This window comes from Protopterus annectens, chromosome 4.part0, assembly GCF_019279795.1.
Source record: "Protopterus annectens isolate FY-2018-M chromosome 4.part0, PAN1.0, whole genome shotgun sequence".
Classification (NCBI taxonomy): domain Eukaryota; kingdom Metazoa; phylum Chordata; order Ceratodontiformes; family Protopteridae; genus Protopterus; species Protopterus annectens.
In genome coordinates this window covers 650090074-650110755 of record NC_056733.1, presented here as the reverse complement: position 1 = coordinate 650110755, position 20682 = coordinate 650090074, and the positions used below count along the sequence as shown (strand labels likewise).

The following is a 20682-nucleotide window of genomic DNA, read 5'->3' as shown; positions in this document are numbered from 1 at the left end:
GCCTTATCACCTCCTTCTTTCTGTTGCTTCTGTGACAGTACTTTCAATTTTCTGCCTTAGTCTGACTGTCCAATCATGTCAACTTCAGATTCCAAACCAGCTCTTGAGCACTGCTGCTCCTTCTAAGATAAGATGCAGCCCGACCTTAGCTGTCAGTTGGTCTGTCAAGTCTCCATCCATCCTTTTACCAGTCGTAAGGGCTTCTTTCCTTGTTCCCTGTCATAATCAGACATTCTAGTTCCTACTCCTCACTTACCTCACTTTGCTGACTACAGGCCACCCACCTCCAAGACCCTATCCTGATATTCTACTTCTCTGGCCCTACTGTCCTTACAATGCACCAGTGTCCAAGTGTACTACACTAGCTGTCCATCCCTCCTCTATACAAACCATCGTAATTACTTCCTCTCATTTATTTCAAAATCTAAGCCGAGAGACTTATTTCATTTTAACTTAGTCTCTCTCTCTCACCTCCTTTGCCAAGGTTTTTAATTTTACCAAACACCCAAACCCTGTTCTCAATCCTTACACTAATGCACCTCTCCTACTTTACATCATTCCCAATGTCAATATCCATCTATCTGCAATCTTTCCAAATCTGCCTGCACCAACCCCACCCTTCTCGCTGACCTGACAATCTAGCTCTATCAACGTAGCACACCAGACAAACCATTCCCTATCAATGTAGTGCACCAGACAAACCCTTCTCTAACAATGCAGCACACTTGACACATCCTTCCCTACCCCCTCCTTTACTTCTCCCCAAAAGACCTCCTCACTGTTACCTGCTCCTGGCTACCTCTTGTCTGACCTGTCTCAGTACCCTCCCCTCCTCTTCCACCTTTTCTTCCTACCTCTCTATCTTTTCATGTTGATCTCTACTGCACTCTGTCCTCATAGTGGGTACCACCTTCTTAACCCCACCCCTACTGTTCCACCTTTTTCCGACGTGTCCATCTCTTTCTCACCCCTGCTTACTACCTCTGCCCTTCTCTACCTGTCCTGTGCCTATCTCTCTGGCCTGGTTCTTACCTGCTCTTCTCTAGCTGCCCTACCTGCCATCTCTCTCCTCAGTGCCACCTTCCTAACCCCTGCCAAATGACTCAGCCCAATTTCTCCTTCTAGCAATTCTGTTTTCTACCAATTCCACTCACTCTCATTACCCCCCCTCCCCGCCCGTTACCATATCATGCTCCTAAGCTCTCTCTCACCTCCCAATTCAATCTTCTAACCTTCCCTTCCTGCCCCACATTCTGGTTTCCACTGGTCTAGCAACCACTCTGATAAACCCATGCCTAGAATAGTCTGCCCACCTGCTCTTCCTTACCTCCCTGCTCTGATCACTCACCCCTACAGTTCAATCTGCTATCTATTTTATAGCCTATTATACAATACAACATTAACATACATTACAATACCACAGAATATTCTCGGCCAAATGTCCCAACTGGCAGCAACACACTTACTTGCAAAATAATAAACTTTTCTGAACCTTTTTAATAAATAAATAAAAATCTGTACTACATGTTTAACACTAAACAGAAAGCAACAGTTACTGGTGTACAAATAATGAAGACCAGCATTTGGGCCTTGGAGAGACCAGCTAGTAGATTTTACAAGGCAAAGAAGAGAGATGTATGGCAAGGCACATACAGGAGAAGTACATATGGCAAGGCAAAGACAGGACAGGTACATGTGTGGCAATACAGCAAGACAGGAACAGAATAGTTACATTTGACGAGGCAAAGACAGAAGAGTTACATGCAACAAGGTAGGAACAGGAGAGTTACGTGAGGAAAGGCAGGGACAGAAGAGTTACAGGTGGCAAGGCAGGGGCAGAAGAAATGCATGTTTAGGCATAGGAGAAATACACATACCAAGACTGGCAAAGCAGAAAGGGAGGTCAGGTATGTGTGGCAATGCAGGGACCATAAAGAGAGGTAAAACATATGCAGAGCAAAGTTCAAATGGAAAATATTAACTAATAAAAATATAATATCAATTAAAGCAAAAACAATTATAAGTCTTTTGAAATTTACATGTGCAATTTCTTATAGATCATTTAGTTAAGGTAAGCCTGCAAGCTAAAGGACATAATCAAATGTGGAAGCTTAAATACCTGTAATTGTACTAACCAAGGATATTACGCTTTGGATAGACTATCAGCATCTTTTCCACCTCCAGGTAGAGTTTTAATTACCTTAAGCACTTAATGTGAAAAAAGGGATACCACTCACATTGTGTTGTTACCAGTGAAAGACTAATTTAAGTGATAAGCTAGACTGTTCCTCTCATTACAAATACACACATCTGTATTGTGCTCACCAGTACACTAACAAACATTCAGGAAACTTGCCTACATACAAACATTTGTACCTGCAAACAGTAATAAATACCACATTACAAGTGGTGCAGATAGCAAAAGGATTAAAGAATAATAACAGGAAGCTTATAAGCATCTGTTTGGTTAATAAACTTTCAAAATGAATGCTGTCCACATTTAAAGGCACTAAATGGCTCTGGTTCTTGTGCCAGAGAAGGTCTGCATGTCTGAATCTTCAGTCACTGTTAATAACACTATGTGAGTGGTATACCTTACTAACCACTTTTTCACTGCTAATAACACTATGTGAGCTCTATCCGTTACTAACTACTCTTTCACTAATATAACACTATGTAAGTGGTGTCCCTTACTAACCACTCTTTCACTATTAATAACACTATGTGAGTTGTGTACATTACTAACCACGCTTTCACTAATAACACTATGCTGATGGTATCCCTTACTAACCACTTTCACTACTAACAACAATGTGAGCTGTATCCATTACTAACCACTCTTTCACCAATAACACTGTGCAAGTGGTATACCTTACTAACCACTCTTTCACTACTAATAACACTATGTGAGTGGTACCCCTTACTAACTACTCTTTCACTACAAATAACACTATGTGATCTCTAAACGTTGCTAACCACTCTTTCACTAATAACACTATGCAAGTAGTATCCCTTACTAACCACTCTTTCATTACTAACAACACTATGAGTGGCATCCCTTACTAACCACTCTTCACTACAAATAACACTATGTGAGATATCCCTTACTAACCAGTCTTTAACTGTTAACAGTATGCGAGTGGTACCCCTAACTTACCAGTCTTTTAGTGTTAACAATATGAGTGGTAAACCTTATACACCAGTCTTCCACTGTAAACAATAGGTGAGCGGTATCCATTAGTAACCAGTCTTTCACCGTTAGCACCATGTAAGTTTTATCCCTTTCTAGCCAGTCTTTCACTGTTAACAGTATGTGAGTGGTATCCCTTACTACCCAGTCTTTCTTTGTTAATAACACTATGTGAGCAGTAGCCCTTACTAACCAGTCTTTCACTGTTAACACTAAGTGGTATCCCTAACTAGTCTTTCAGTTAATATACTGGCCTGTGGCTGGTATCCTTCTTGTGCTTTGTTACTGCATCCAAAACTACATCTAAATAGGTTTTGTAATATGTACTGGTGTTTCCAACTGTCTGATGATCAAAAAATATTTCTACATGCACAAAACTATGACATTTAGTATGCCTGGTAAAACAAATGGCAATATCCATGACATTTATTCAGGTTACGTAATAAACAGATTTGATTTTTTCAGATGAACCTCGCTGAAAAAAAAAGTTCCTTCATATACCAACAATGAAATCCATGCTCCAAACAGATCACAAACAGGCAAAACTGGGGGCAATAACTGCCCCCATAGCTAAGCCTTTAATTTGTTTATATAATGCATCAATAAAAAAACATAATCCAACAAAAACATAAATACATTAAACTTCACAAAATAGTTATTGTCTTACACAATATAATACATACAGCCTCAAGCTCCGATTCACAACATACTTGTGTATATTAGTATATACTACAAAAACATCCCACTTTCAGAGCCTAAAATTCATTTAACAACATTAAAAAAGGTTATCTTTAATAAAGGAGGACCTTTCCAATACCAGAGGCTTTATATATAAAGCTACGCATGTGTAATTATTTTCTGAGACCCTCCCCCACCAACACTGATGCACCAATGACAAGGAGAAGTTGGGGGGTTAATTCTCCATGTTTCTTGGAAAATCCATAAAGTGTAACAGGATACTCTGTTGTCAAACATTTGCATATTTTCAAACTTAAAAAAAAAACAGTGTTTAAGCATTCAAAAACATTATATCCATATCTATTTGAAATGAGTAACAGTAGTTCTGGAAACCTTTAGCTTTTTTTGGCACATGTCTGGCTGTTAACCCATGATGTGCTGGAACAAGAAACATATACTCCTGCAGAAACAAGCTTAGATTTTTGGATGATTTTTTTCCATGACTTTCCTTATACGTGATGACATTCTAACTAGTTTACAGCTCTCTGTGTGCACCTTGTATCTAAACATAAGGAGTGGGGTTATTTAACTGCTCTTCATTCTTCTCTACTTCTTCCTCTACATTATGTGCTAGAGAGGTTGTGTGTGTGTGTGTGCGCGTGTGTGTGTGTGTGTGTGTGTGTGTGTGTGTGTGTGTGTGTGTGTGTGTGTGTGTGTGTGTGTGTGTGTGTGTGTGTGTGTGTGTGTGTGTGTACGTGCACCTGTGGGGCCTGCAGGACTATAGGTCGTCTCTTAACTAGCCTTGGGAGATCCTATCTGGGACTTGCTATCTTGTCCTCCATTTATCCACAACATTTAGCTCCTCCTACATTACGAATGTTGACTTTACTGTTCATGTGGTCCTCCTTCCTCTTACTCCTAGGCCCCTCCCAGGATAGTACCCTTCTTCTTCTCCATGTGAAAAATCAAGACAAAGAAATTGTTTAAAGTATTAACCTATTCTCACTGCCTTTGCTAGCCTGACTGATTCTATCAAAGCTTCCTTGCAATCTCAATATGCCTAGATCTAGTCCCCTCTCTTCCTTGCTTTTAACCCTTTTACTTTCCTCACTGTCTGCTTCCAAAATGTTATATTCCCAAGTTTAATAACTCATCCTCTCGCATCCTCCCATTTCCTGTAGGCTTTCTCTTTTTACCCCTAACAGCTAACTTACTTCTTCAGAGATCCATAATGGCTTCTTTATACTGTTCCTCCCTTTTCTCTTACTGCTTTCACTACTACTGACCCCTCTCTACAAAGCTCCTTAATCACCACTTCCTTTTCCCAGTCCTTCCCAATTCCTATTTCTATTGCCTGTCCAGCTCTTAGCAATCCCCTCGCCCAACTTAAGATCCCAAACAAAGGTTTGTTTCAGAGATTCTGCCCTTACTTTCTGTCCTAGACAAGATCAAGACAAATGCATGGCCACTGCTGGTCAGTAGTGTACTTACAGTTAACACTTGCCAACCCACAGGTCCAGCAGATTCTCTTTTACAACTTTCAGAAACCTTCCTCATCCATTAACTTCACAGTCTATTTCATCCATTTACTTCTACCAACTTTCTTCTCCTCTACCCCTGTAACAGTGGAATGCTCTAGTCGCTCCCTGTGATTAATAAACTGACACATTAACTGATAGGTGTATTACTAAAGTCTACAGTTTTGATTTATTTTTAAAAGGTTTTCAATTTGTCCCTCTTAAACCTGTCTTTATACCAGACATCTTAATTGATTTAAAATTGTTTACGAGACAAATGAACTTAAATATATTTTTCAAAGGACAAAAAGGTGCTACTACTGAACTTACAAGAAAAAGCACCTTTAACCCACCTATGCACCCCACCCAGAAAGTTTTTGAGGAGTTGGTTGAAAAGGATATTAGGGGAATGGGATGACAAAAACACAGTAACACCCCTAATAATTTAAGTAACAAGGAGGTTGAGTTGATTAACCATTTAAGACACGAGGGATGCACAGTTATGAGACCTGACAAGGGGGGTGGAACCATCTTAATGTATAAAGCAGACTATGAGGCCCATATACATAACATGTTACAGGATACTGATCAATATGAATTAGTTTCCAAAAATGAAATAAATATTGCTTTTTGATCATTTGTTACAGAACACAATGAAAGAAAAACTAAACAATTATTTATATGTAGACAAACCAATAATTGCTCGAATTTTTGGTATTCCCAAGACACACAAAGGTCTAGAACCATTCAAGTTTAGACCAATAGTATCGGGATCTGGCAGTATTACTGAACCCCTGGCTAAATTTATTGACACCATTTTAAATCCTTTTGTGGTCAGTGTAGACCATATTTGTAAGGATTCTTGGGATTTTTTGAGAAATTTAGATCAAAGTATGTTCTGTTCCCAGCTTCTGATGGTTACAGTGGATGTGATAGACCTTTTCCAGAGTATTCCGCATGAAATAGGATTAGAATGGTTTAGTCACATTCTAGCAACAGAGGTAGCCCCAAACTGCCACAACCATTAATTTATTAATAGAATTTATGGAAATTGTCCTTGAGAACAATTTCATACATTTCAACGGAGAATCTATCGTCAAAGAAAAGGTGTGGCAATGGGGGCCTCGTGTGCCTCTTTATATGCAAACATTGTGCTGTACTTCTGGGAAAAGAAATATATTTTTTTGAGTAAATGGCACCAGGACATTTTATATTATAGGAGGTTTCTGGATAACATTTGTATTTTCTGGAAGGGTAGTGAGGAGAGTTTTTTTGAATTTTTACACTACATTAATAACACAACAGCATTTTTTTAAATTTACACACAATATCGATAAGAACAAACTACATTATTTGGATGTAACCATTGTCAAAGATTATGAAAATCAATGTTTTCAATCCAAATTATATAGAAAAAGCTCATTCTCTAACTCCTACCTCCATTATAACAGCGGACATCCACACTTCCAAAAGAGGGGTATTATCAAGGGACAGTTAAATTCGAGCTTCTGGAATGTGCAGTACCCTGAAAGATTTCAATGAAGAAGTGAAGATTCTAAAAACTGTTTTCTCAGAAAAAGATTACCCAGATAAATTGTTTGAAGATCTGGTACAGGATATTAGTCAGAAAAGAGACACGCTGTACCCGCCACTGTTAGGAGTAGCTTCTTTTAATCCTCCACAGACCAACTATGAAAATATAATGGATGGTAAAAGCAGTTTCATTTATACCGTTAATAAGAATTCTGAAGAAATTGAAAATACTATCCTTAAATATTGGCCTATTCTTAGTTTTCACGAAGATACAAAAACTTTTATTTCAGAAAGACCACATTTTGTTAGGAAAAGAAGTAAGAATTTGAAAGAGATTTTTGAAATGAAACATAATTTAGAGAGTAATAAAAATAAAAAGAGAGTTGGCACCTACCCGTGCGGTAATTGTAAACAATGCCATGCTATGATCAATCAGGAATGGATTAGTATCCCCTCCACGAAATTCAACTTTACCGCTAGGAAATATTATAATTGTGCCACAAGGGGGGTAGTATATGTAGGTATATGTATAACCTGTGACAGTTTTTATATAGGAAAAAGTGAACGACATATAAGGAGGCGAGTTTATGAACATTTCAACGATGTGACGAAACAGAAAGAGAGTAATGCCTTTTATAAACACTCCCTAATGTGTGAAAAAATGAACGTGAAGTTTTTTGTATTAGAGCAAGTCACACAAGACATTAGAGGTGGTAACTGGGAAACAACGTTAGAGTATTGTGAGTTATATTGGCAATTGAAACTAAACTCTACAAAGTCTCCCAGTTTGAATGACTCTATTAACATCATGAATGTCTTAAAATTAAGAAAAGCAAGATTATAACAGTTCTAGTCATCTCTCCCTCAAAAGACATACTGTAACACAGTTTTTTAATTCATATTTATACACATACTTACCCTTTTGGCAAAAGGTTAATACTTTTGAGCTAATCTTATTTTATATTACTTAATTGATTTACTATTCTTGATATTCACTTTTTGTGAAGGTTTTAGATGTGATTCTTTGTTTATTCACGTTTATAATATTGAGAAAGATCAGTTTATTAAATTTATCATATTTAATACGAATAGTAATAGATCACTAAAATGGTTGTATGAATGTAGAGTTTATTTGTTATTATTTTTTCATGAAAAAGGATTTGGAGTTTTTTATGTATTTTAATGTATTATATCATGAAATTTAGTATTTAAAAGATCAATATTATTAAGTTTTTATTAGTTATGTATGTTGAGCGCATTTAATTGAATATTCAAAGGAATGCGATAGTGAACCTGGATATATAGATTCTACAGTTTTAAACTAAGTACAACATTTTGCTGGAGAGAGAAGTCTTTGCGAAATCTAATGGAAATTAATTAATTAATTTTATCATGTGACTTGAATTAACTATTTAAAGAGATGCACAATGGTGTTCAAAGATTTTCCTTGAAAAAGCCCGACAATACACGGGTGAAAGCGCTTGGTTTATTTGGTTCATTTTAATAAAGACTGTTTGCTTATACAATTTTTTGGCTACCGCTAGTAATTGCATCACGATTGGAATATTTTTGCTGCTGGTTTCGGGTCCTGAATAGCTGGGCGGTGTTTTTTTATTGGTCTACTGAGTTTGTACCCTGTTTGTGGTAAAGTCTACAGATACTGAGATGCTAACAAGCATTACACTGTGGCCCATTCTCTGCTGCCTCACTCTCCATTTGCCTACAGTGCGACTCTGTGGAAGTCACTTAACCTGAAGTGCTTCCAGGCTGCCCTTGAAATGCGGCACACATGCCTTCTAAAATTATCTGGTTAACAAATTAAATAAAATAATTAAAACATCAAATACATTATACAGTTGAGTCAGAAAATACTATACTCAATCACCTTCAGAACAGGGCGTTTCTTTTGCAACAGGATGGACTTCTTCTGACTTGGGTTCAGTGCCTTCTTGTGCAGCAGAATTTTGCTCCGGTGCTGGGCTTGGAGTGCTACTGGTTTCTTGTTTTACAGGTGAACTATCTGCTATGGAGCTCTGATTGCTGTTATCATCTGGAAAAAGAATGATAAAACAGCCAAATAAATATACAGAAAATACACCCTTACATCTTTAATAAAACATTTGAGACAAAGTATACCTTCCAGGAAACAATTAGCAAATCAAACATACAAAACCAGCATCACAAAGAATAAAGAGTTATGTACTTAGCATAACTTGGCATCTGTGCTATCCAGTGTGTCATTATTTCTACCAGATGGGTCTGGGATCTGAGCCAGCCACTTTTCAGACAGAACCAGAGCTCAAGCTCCTCCCCTTCCCATAATCCCTTGCTGCATTCTAACCCTCAGATTGAGTTTGCTAAATTAGCTGAAATGCAGAAACACAACACATCTGCAACAGAAGTCAAAAACTTTTTGCCAGATCCAACCCACTTCAGCCTCACCACGCCTACCAGAAGGAAGGGGGAATGGAGAGCAGGAATGTGTGGAATAAATGACACTGGATAGCACAGATGGCAAGTTATGGTAAGTACATAACTCTTTTTATCTGATGCTATCCATGTCAACATTTCTCACAGATGGGTCAGAGTCCCCAGCTACTGTGAACCCTGGATGGCCTCAAGGAAAGATATGCCAGAGCATAGAGGAACTAAAGGAAGCCCTGTTCCTAGATACCAAATCCAATCTGTATAGTGAAATGGGAGGTATGAGAATTAGACCAAGTCGCAGTAGCGCAGATCTCATCATGGGAGAGTCTAGCCAGGATGGCCCATGATGTAGCAACAGACCTAATGGAGTGGGTCTTACTGGTCTGGAAAGTTCTAAATTCAGACTAGCATAAATGAGGGAAATACAGCCAGCAATCCACCTGGAGATAGTCACTTTGGAAACTGCCCTTCTGTTTTGGGAGAAAGCCACAAAAAGTTGGTCTGCCATTCTAAACTCCATAGTTCTTTTCAAATGAAAATGCAATTATCTGTGGACATCTAAACAATGCAAGATATTTTCTCCTTTATTAGAGTAATTACAGAAAAAGACAGGTAGGTGAATCGACTGATTGAGATTTGCTTCAGAGGCCACATTGGGGATAAAAGAAGGACTTGTTCTAAGAGACACCCTGTCCTTGTGAAAACCCATAAATGGGGATGTAATGCACAAAAGCCTGTAGTTCCAATATCCTCTTGGCAGAAGTATTGGCTACTAAAAAGAACATCTTCCAGGACAGGAATTTAAAGTCACATGAACTAGCAGGTTCAAATGTTTTTGACTGCAGCATCAAAGTCAAGTCCCGTGGAGGTGATGGATCCTTAATAGGAGGCCTAAGAAGGAAAACACCTTTCATAAAGGCTTTGCATAACTTAGAAGAAAAGGCAGGCTCATTGCTGACATGGAAATTAGAGATGGTAGCCAACTGGAGCTTAATAGTAGAGAAATTCCCCCCATCTTGAAAGAGGGAAGATAAGAAGAGCAAGATATCAGGAATAGGGGCTGAAAAGGGATCTAGATTCCATTACCTGGTCTCAAATGGAAAACTTTTTCCACAAATGGGGGTGTAATGCACAAAGCCTGTAGTTCCAATATCCTCTTGGCAGAAGTATTGGCTACTAAAAAGAACATCTTCCAGGACAGGAATTTAAAGTCACATGAACTAGCAGGTTCAAATGTTTTTGACTGCAGCATCAAAGTCAAGTCCCATGGAGGTGATGGATCCTTAATAGGAGGCCTAAGAAGAAAAACTCCTTTCATAAAGGCTTTGCATAACTTAGAAGAAAAGGCAGGCTCATTGCTGACATGGAAATTAGAGATGGTAGCCAACTGGAGCTTAATAGTAGAGAAATTCCCCCCATCTTGAAAGAGGGAAGATAAGAAGAGCAAGACATCAGGAATAGGGGCTGAAAAGGGATCTAGATTCCATTACCTGGTCCCAAATGGAAAACTTTTTCCACTTACTGGAATGCACTCTCTGTAGATGTTCCTCACGGGGGGGGGGGGGGGGGTCCTGGACTGTGTTAGGATTACTAGAACTGGAGAAACCATGCGGTTAGACAAAGGGTCAAGAGACTGGGAAGTGGGAGAAGAGATCCGGAATGGGATCCAGTATCCAAGGTGGATACTTCAGACGAGACCTTAGAAATGAGAACCAAGCCTGACAAGGCCAGAAAGGGGCAATGAGGATGACAGAGCTCTTCAGATGACAAGCTTTCTGCAAGACTTTATGTATTAGGGGAACAGGAGGGTGAGCACAGAGGAGACCCGGAGGCCAACCGTGAACAACAGCATTCCTGGGTGACTCCCCTGATGGGCAAAGTAATTGCTGAATTTGTAGTTGACTGGGGAATCAAGAAGGTCATAGCATGGTTGACCCCCAATGGGCAAAGATCTGCCTCACCAGTGATGTATTCAGGGACCACTCGTGAGAACTCAAGATGGACCTGCTGAGTTTGTCGGCCAGCACGTTGGAACTCCCAGATATACAAGTTGCACGAAGAAAGCACCTGGAAGACATTGCCCATTCCAACACACTCATGGCCTTTCTGCACAGAGGATAATACGGTGTTCCTCCTTTCTTGTTGCTCACAGAGGTGAAATCAGAAGAGGGAACCCGTACTATCTTGGCCAAAATGGAGTAACAAAATTTTGGGTTTCTCCTGTAGAAATTTCAACAGGACTTTCTGAATTAAGGGGAAGGGGGTGCATAGAGAAACATCCCCTTCCTTGAGAAAGACAGAGTGTCCACCTTCCACACTTGACAGTGAGGGACCCTTGCACAAAAGCGAGGAAGTTGCCTGTTCATAGGAGAGGCAAAAATGTCCAGTTCTGCAGTTTCAGAAACACCCTGGCCATGATGGAAGGCGCCTCCATGAATGTCTTGAGATAAGTTACTTTCTCCACAGGAAGTAAAAACATTATCAAGTCTGTGCATAACCTGCATCCCAGGAATATAAGATCCTGACTTGGTGTGAAGGATGACTTTTTTAAATTTATTGAGAAACCCAGGGCCTGCAGAAAGGGAATAGCTAGATTCAGATGTTGGGTTAACAAGTCTGGACTGTTGGCCAGAAACAGAAGACTGTCCAAGTATGGGTAAACCTGTAGGCCTTTTAGCCTTAAATAGGCAATAGATGGGGCCATGCACTTTGTGAATACCCTTGGAGCTTAGAAAGGCCAAAGGGCAAGTCAGTAAACTGAAAGTGCAAAGAACCCACCAAAATGCAAAAACTTCCTGAAGTGAGGATGAATAGGGATATGCAGGTATGCATCCTTGAAATCCAGAGAAGCTAAGAAGGCTTGAGGAGGGACCAAGTGAAGGAGAGCTGGCAGGGATACCATTCTGAAAGAAGGCATCACCATGCAAGTGTTTAACAGGGAAAGATCTACTATGGGCCTCCAAGGACCATCTTTCCTTGGAACTAGAAAAATCCTGGAGTAGAATCCCCTCCCCAGTTGGTCTGGAGGGACAGACTGAATGGTGCCTTGATCGAAAAATTGAGTAAGAATCGAGGGAAAGAGATTCAGTTGACGGGGGGGGGGGGGTGTTGAGGTACTCCCTGAAAGGGAGGGAGAGTCTCCCAACTCAAAGTATCTGGTTTGAATAATTGAAATCACCCAGGAGTCCTGAGTAATTTCCATCCAAGCAGAAAGGGAAAGAGAAAGGTGAAGAGACAAGGGGGTATGACTTTGTCTAGGGTGAAAGGGCTGCTGAGAAGGGGCAGCAGAAGAAATAACAGCCTGAGCCTGTGGTTGTCTCCTAGAAGACCTATGAGGCCTAGTTCCAGAAGGAGCAGAAGTGCAGTTGCGAGCAGGTTTCCTGACAAAAGGAGTCTTGGCAGGAAAGTTCCTATGAAATTTTGGAACTGGAGAAACAAGCGTTTCAAATCCTGAAGCTCCCTACCTTTTTCCTGCAGTGATTTAAAATAATTCTGCACCTGCTTTGCCAAAGAGGGAGCAATTATCCAGAGCAGCATCAAGCAATTTTGTCTTTATGTCATCAGGGAGTGCCTGGTGACATAGCCAGGAATGCATTCTAAGAACAGAAGCTGCTGCTGCTACTCTGGAAGAGGCCTCAACTACATTATAACCACACCTGATTGATTGCCTGGCTACCTGGGAGGAGGCTGATAAAAGTGAGAGCCAGTGATTTAGCCTCTGATTCAGTAAATAGGGAAAGAGCGTGGGTAGCCTGAGACAGCAAGGCCAAAGCATACCTAGACATGTGCATTTGTTAATTTAAAGCCCGGATAGCCAAGGTGGAAAAGGGATAGACTTTCTTACCCATTATTTCCAAAATTTTACTTTCTTTATCAGAAGGAAACAGTTTGGTAGAGAGAGACAGCTGTGAAAATTTATCTGAAGTAATGGAAACCACAGCTGGGACAGCTGAGGGGCATTTAAAAAGAAACTTGCAATCCTCAGGGACCCCTTATAGAAGCGATCAGGTCTTTTAGGGGCAAAAGACTGGGAGTCAGGGGCCTTACATGCTGCTTTAAAGGCATCTAAGAAGGCTGGCAGGACTGGAGGAACTGCTGAAGGAGCAGGGATCTCCAGCTGTAGTAGCTCATAATATTGCTTTTGTTCTTCTGAGATTTGAGAAGAATCCCAAGAATTCTCTCATTTTATTAACAGTTTCCCCAAAAGAAAGTTCTTCTATGGGAAAGACCCCCCCCCCCCTTAGACTCTTCCTCTGGGGAAGCATATTCCAGTGGAAAAGGGATCTGGGTGGAATGTACTAAGGAGTCTTCAGCTAAGGAAAACTCCTCAGAATCAGTGTCATGAATTTTAAATTCTACAGGCTGCCCTGAAGAAGGACCCTGAGACCCCGATGGCAGCACTGGAGAGGGGGAGAATGCTGGATTGGCTATAGAAGACGCCGGAGTCGGAGGTCTCAAAGCCATCAGAGCCTTAATGAGACCCTGCGAAAAAACATCCCAATCTGATGTAGGGGTAGAAGGAGCAGGAACATGCCTAGTTTTTTTTGCTTCTTTTTAACATGCTTCTCCTTTTGGGGAGAAATGATGGATGTAGGCCTTATCTCTGACACCTCCCTAGACAAAGAAGGTGCAACAGTCCCACAGTCTTCTGCACTAATTAGCTATGGTTCTCCCAGGTCGTCTAAACCAGACATCTGTATAGCCTTGGACATGCTAAAATCTGCACTCCTGACAGCTTCCATACCGGTATCCACTGAGGGAGAAGATCCTACCTCCAGTCACACTACCAGGCTTTCATCAACCTCAAGGGGTACTTTGGAGGGAATAGGCACAGATAAAGAGGATTCGGGCCTAGCTTTGCTAACCTTCCTCTTTACAGATGGCTCAGAAGCACTCGAGGAACCTTCGATAGCGTTCCTATCCAGACGTTTAAGTCTTTGGTTTTCTAAATAAAGATTCAAGGCCATCAGGTGACTGCACAATGTTTTAGGAACAAAGGCCTGACAAACAGAGCAGGACCGGTGGTCGTGATTAGGCCCTAAACAAAACAAGCATAGCATGTGATTATCATTATGTGGAATTTGCCTTCCATACCTACACTTGCCCTTCTTGGATGACATTAACAAAAACAAAAGGAAGTAGTAATACATTAAATCCCCTATGGGGTACTTATCTGAAGGTGAAAGACAACACCGACGGTATCCAATGGCAGACCAAATGCACGAGTCAGCCTTTCCAAAAGGCGGCGAAAAAGTTCTGAAGATTGTACATACGGATGTCCCTTTTATGGCTGACGTTGTCTGTGCCTTTGTGCAATGTCTCCAGTACAGGCAGTGGCTCTAAGCTTTTGTATACCGGCTGGACGTCAGGTCGATGGGCATAAAACCCATATATATAGAATACTGCAACACCGAACAGAAGGACATGAGAAGATACTTCTCGACTATAAAGCTTACACACAAAAAGCATGGCACATATTCATTGTAATATTGTGACATCTAAGATGCAGTATCGGGTCACAGCAGAAAACAGAATGACATTCTCCATGGTGCAAAACTCACACCCAAAATGTTAAAACAACAGATAGCTCCATTCCACAAAAACAGCTGTGTAGAAACAGTTCACAATTCCAGCATGTGAAATGTGAAAGAAATATAATTAAAATTGATACTAGGTATTTTGTAGTGTGAAGTACTTGTAGCAGACTTTCCAACCAATGTCTGTAAGGTCTCTCTGTTAACTGGTAAATTTTTATGCAGTCTTAACTACATTAAGAAGCATATACCTCATATCCAGTTGGAACCATCGTTGAGCCATTTTGGGAAGAAATACTTACACACGATGGGGATTATTATAAAAACTGCCTGCAGAAACCGACATTTACACAGCGCCTCAATAATCAGATCTAACACTTGGAACATACAAGGGTTGTTATACACGTCCTACTCACCGTGCATATCCATCATCCCTGGGGAAGAACTATTTTCTGGAGTTGTCACTTCAGAACCACACTTTTCTTCTTTGCTTTTCTTTTTGTTCTTACTTTTCTGAAATCACAAACATGGGATTACTTTCATTTCCAGCAAGAAATCAGCAAATAATCTGATCAGGATTTTTCTACATGGCACATGGTGCTATTGGAAGTTTCTGATGATTGCATTACATCTACCCTTTAACAATTTATTTAAAAGGGACTGATTCTATATGGTGTGTGAGATCTATGAAAGGCACCTGATAAACAATACAATCCCAGAAACAATTCAGGGCAATATTGTAGCTGAGGCCCTCACCAGATGCGCAGTAGCAAGCCCCGCCCCAAACCCACCCCCCTGATATGTCATTCATGAATATGCATTCCCTCCGAATGTACAACCGAAGAAAAAGTGCACTGGCATTGTAATATGATAGTAAATATAACAGTAAACTGTTTACCAACATCTGTCATTGACAAGCTTTATTGCACTAATAATATATACTATAATCAGCAAAGAAACAAAACCGTCAAAACACATGTCATCAGGCTTTTTACCGTGTAGCATTATAGTTCTCTTTGTCAGAGTCGGAATGCGATGGTTCCTAACCACAACTGGCCAAGGACGAAACATTAAGAAACTTACACCATTTCACAGATTGCTTAGCATCTTACGCCCCCACCTACCTCCTTATACTAGACAAACTGGACTTCAACCCCAAAGCACTGAATGGTAGCAAGTGTTTCTCCTGTAAGCGAACAACAACGCCTAAGCTCCAAAACAAGCACTTCACTCGCACAAACGCAGGATAAGGAGGCAAAGCCACATCTAATTTTATAAGTTAAAGTAACTCTCCTTTAGTACAGTAAAAAGTTGCAAACAGAGACAAAACACTGTTTTACAACACACAGTGTAAGTTAGGGGTCAACTCACAGCTTCCAAAAAACTAAGCGCACCACGTCCAAACCTCTTTCATCATATGTCACGCCTATAAAAAAAATTGTAACCACCCCACCCCCATACAACTGACGTTACTTAATGCATACACAAGTCTGTCAAAGCAAATCCCTTTTTAATGCTCCTGTTGACATCGTAAGGCAAAACACAAGCTACAGGGCGCGGTATGACATTTCACTTACATTAGCTTGTTAAGCTAACTACAGCAGCGTACTCTTTCCAACAACTTCAAGGGAAATATATAATCCTTGCACACTTTTTTGATACACGATGCACTTAATTTCTTCCCTATGCAGAGTCTGAAATTGATCATTTGTGCTCAGTCCTCTACCCCAGTAACTTAACGAAACACACTAGGACAATTCGCGAACTGGTCCCGTTTATCTGTTAAATACACTACGAAAGTACGGGAAACTAATACCATAGCCCTCAATCTTTTCTCTCCAAACTCGAGGACAAATTCAAAAAGAATCAGGAACGCTTTTTAAAAAAACAGGTTGTCACTCAATTTGCGACACGCCCACTTCTGCGCATAACGAACTGGTGAGGCCCTCAACTACAACATCGCCCAATTCAGTCTTCAACAAGAGTACCAATACTTATCACACAACTCTAAAAATATTACCAACACTAGGCCCTGCCAATCCTGAAAAAGCGCTGCACTCCTGAGTGTCTTCTCCTTTGAATGAGATGCCTGCTAAATATGAATCTACTACCTGCTTGCCAGCCATTCCCTATGGCATATCACTGGCACACCATTTTTTTTTTTTTTTAAAGTAGCATAGGCAATTTTATTCTTCAAGGGCAGCAGGCACTGAAATTGCAGATGAAGCACTGAAATGCAGTTATTTGCCAGCAGCAACCGCTTCATTAGTTACAGAACTCTAATATGGAATTATTCATATGACTTTTACGTCTGCAGAGATCGTGCATATTGACTATTATTGGTGGATTATAATGACAGCAGTTTGAGTGGCCTTTTATGGTTGAAATGTTCCGAAATGGGTAGCCCTGTCATTATTGGTTCACGTGTTTTATTTCACTGCTTATTACAAAAACATTAAAAACAACAAATTTATAACATACTACAAGTGGTACTGTATTAAATAAAGAATATAATCTGATTCACCTTCCTGAATGTATTAAAGAAGACATGCATTTATGAATGGCTCTAAAAATGTGTGAAGTTGACCCACGGTTTGAAAACAACCCAAAGGTACACTTAATCCTCCACTGGTCGGATGCATTTTCTATAAATGCAGTTTCAATAACCAACAGCTTCAAGGATTGAGAAGTTTACTGTTGCTCATACTAATTTTGTTTTCATTATGGCACTATTTTTGTTTTGTTTAGCAAATGGCTATCAGTGTTTGTGTTATAAATTTTGAAATAAAAGTTTTAAATTAAATCCATATATCTGCAATCCTTGTAGAAATAAAAAAAGAAAATAATCTGTGCACCGACAGGACTGAACAGTGTTTTAAGGTAAATGGGTAGAGAGAGGCAAGTAATGGGACAGTGGAATGGCTGATGGGTGGGGATGCAGGGGGGCCCTGATCCATTACCCTGCCTAGGAACCTATTAGACTATGATCTGGCTCTGCTTACTAGCAGCAACACACTACTTTAAAAATATGCACTTAAAATCACATGTGGTTTGAAAGAAAACAGGATTCTGACAAAAATTAGTGCATGATGGATACAGAAGAGAAGCTATGTTTGCTAATGTTCAGGTCAAACAGAAACGTACATCCTGGGAGTGTGCTCACACACAGACAGAACATTCTGCAGTTTATGGCATGTGTTTGGACACAAGCAGCCACAGAAACAACACTAGGACAAATTCTTACTAGACCATGTTGTTTAAGAATGTACAGATAACTATCTTCTACTCCTTAACTGTGAAATTTTTTTTTTCAGTGTACAGGAGTTGTGACTAATCCATTAAACATTAAACTTATGTTTAACAATTCATATTTTAGATGGGAGAAACAATGGTATAGCTTTATTCTTTTGGTAGGATAGCCGAAAAGTAACAAACCTAAAGGATGACATGAAGAATGCAGTCTCTCTGCTTGGACCAAAATAAGTATTTACCTTAAATGCTGGTGTCCTGAGAGGTGCTCTCAGTATATTAGTCTTGAATTTCAGTTAAAATTCTACTTATGCAATGCTAGAAAACATTTGACTAGCCACTTAGTAATGACATGTGTTTACCATGCTTTTAACCCAGTGAAGATCTGTAAGATACTTGCAAGTACATGCAACATATCTAGAATATAAGAGACAGCACTGATAAAATCCAAGGGCCTCTATAGACTGCAGAAGATCCTCACTCAGGCTGATGGCAGAAAAGTATTTACTTGTCAACTACTAGAAACACTTCTGAGTGCATTCTGCATAGAATATCTATTCAAAAACAAGAAATATTAGGCATCAGATTACCAACCACTTCCTCAACTGTAAGATAAAGTTGGAGGCAGTGAAGGAGGGCTGCTGCACATACTAAGGTAAAGACATCGCACAGTGATTACCCTCTAACAGGGGATGAAAATGCACAGATGTTACTTACAGTCTTCTTGATTTTCAAACATTTAGTAACTGGTGAAACAATGAACAAAACATTTGTCAAGTTAAAGTTATACACAGCTAATAATTTATACCACCACTAAAATATCAAACCTTAACTGGAAAGTCAGTAGACAGCATGGTGTTACATTAGTTTCTTTACAGATGGCATGCATGACGTGCATGACACGAGGCACTTACTCTATAAACGCAGAGAGAGGGAGGACAATAATTATATCCTTCTTGGATCAAGACATCAAATTCATTCACTCTCTGATACCCACTTTTTCCAATTTAAATTCACAGAGGATTCACAACCTATCCTTACACTCAAGTGACTATGCAGCAGAAAAACAATTCTGGAAAGGCTGCCAGTCCATCACAGGATGGGTACATTCACCAATACATGGCACACACACACCTAATGGCAACTTGAAGGATGTGTAATTCACCTATGGCATGTCTTTTGGGATGTGGAAGGAAATTGGAAGACCCAACAAAAAACCCAGTGGATTCAGAGGACATCCAGACTTTCTACACAAGGCCCTAACTGGGAACTGAAATGGAGAACCAAATACTGCCAGGGAGAAATGGTAACTACTGTGCCTCGGTGTGACCCACCCCACAAAAAAAAAAAAAAAAAAAAAAAATCTCTTTTTACCCATCAATAAATTACAAGTCTGACAGAGGGTATAACACCCTGACTCTGACTCAACACAAACTGAATTTAATCAGCAGGTGAGGAACTAGAGAAATCAGGCAGGGGAGAATGGGAATGAGTGGTCAACACAGGTTCACTCGGCTTGGGGAGGGTGGCAGTACGGCTTGCTGTGGAAGCCTACTGGAGCAAAACGTCTTGCAGGCAGTAACAGCTGGGAGGTATGCTTGGTCTCCAATAAACTGCCTGCATGAAAGCCTTCATTGGGAATGTGCAGGAAGATGCATGTCCTTAGGAGAGGCACTGTATAACCCTCAAATCTGCTAGCATGTTTATAGCCACAACGAGGACTGGTTAGGCCAGGCATGACTGAAAAGACATAACATACAAAATATGTACTGCAGATAACCCATAATTCAACTTAAGGCACATATTTTTATTATTAGCTTTATTTACTGGAGGTGGTATATATTTTCTGTTTTTAATTAAATTAGATTTAGAGTTGAAATTTAGATTTACAGCAGCTTATTAATGAAAAATACAGAGAAAAACTAGTATCAAGCAAGTGAATGGGCCATTTATAGAACTTGGATTCATTTGGATTTTTAGACTGTACTGGTTTATTATATTTTAAATATGTTTAGGGTAACAGTCACAATACAAAAAGGGAAAAAGTAACTGGTCAGACCTCAGTTTCTCAAACGATGAGTTCAGCTTCACCCTGGGAGGGGCCCAAGCAAGTCTGAAACTGATGTGGATACAGTCACTGCTTGGTATTGTTTTTATGTGGGATCAGGCTAATGCTGAGTGCTAACCGTCAGTTGTTGTTGTTGTCGTGTCTTTTGGCTTATCCCAGTTAGGGGTCGCCACAGCGGAACTCCAGTAAAGATGCATACTTGCAGTGTCAGTGACTCAACAGGTAGCACACTTGTCCTTGGTGCAGAAGGCTGTAGGTTCTATTCCCGCACTGGGTAGATGGATTGCTGACAGTGCAGTGCAGCATAAGGGTGGTGTTGCACTCCTGAGTGTGCTGTCCTTTGAATGACATGTTACACTGAGGGCTCATCTGCTTGAGTTGGTGGTAACTCAGGTAAATGTAAAAGATTTCATAGCACCTAACGAAAAGAGTAAAGGAAGTTACCTAATGACCTGGCCGAATTTACCCTTAGTAATACAAATAAAA

General features: G+C 40.1%; 1 protein-coding gene across 1 annotated transcript in view; it reads right to left on the bottom strand.

Moving 5' to 3' along the window:
* The window catches only part of BCL7A (BAF chromatin remodeling complex subunit BCL7A), an 822965-nt gene that overhangs the window by 61561 nt on the left and 740722 nt on the right, over positions 1-20682 (bottom strand). The window contains exons 3-4 of the mRNA XM_044068615.1: positions 15296-15392; positions 8804-8968 (exon numbers count right to left, since the gene is read on the bottom strand). Coding sequence (XP_043924550.1) covers positions 8804-8968; positions 15296-15392 — 262 coding nt within the window. The remainder of the gene's footprint in view (positions 1-8803; positions 8969-15295; positions 15393-20682) is intronic.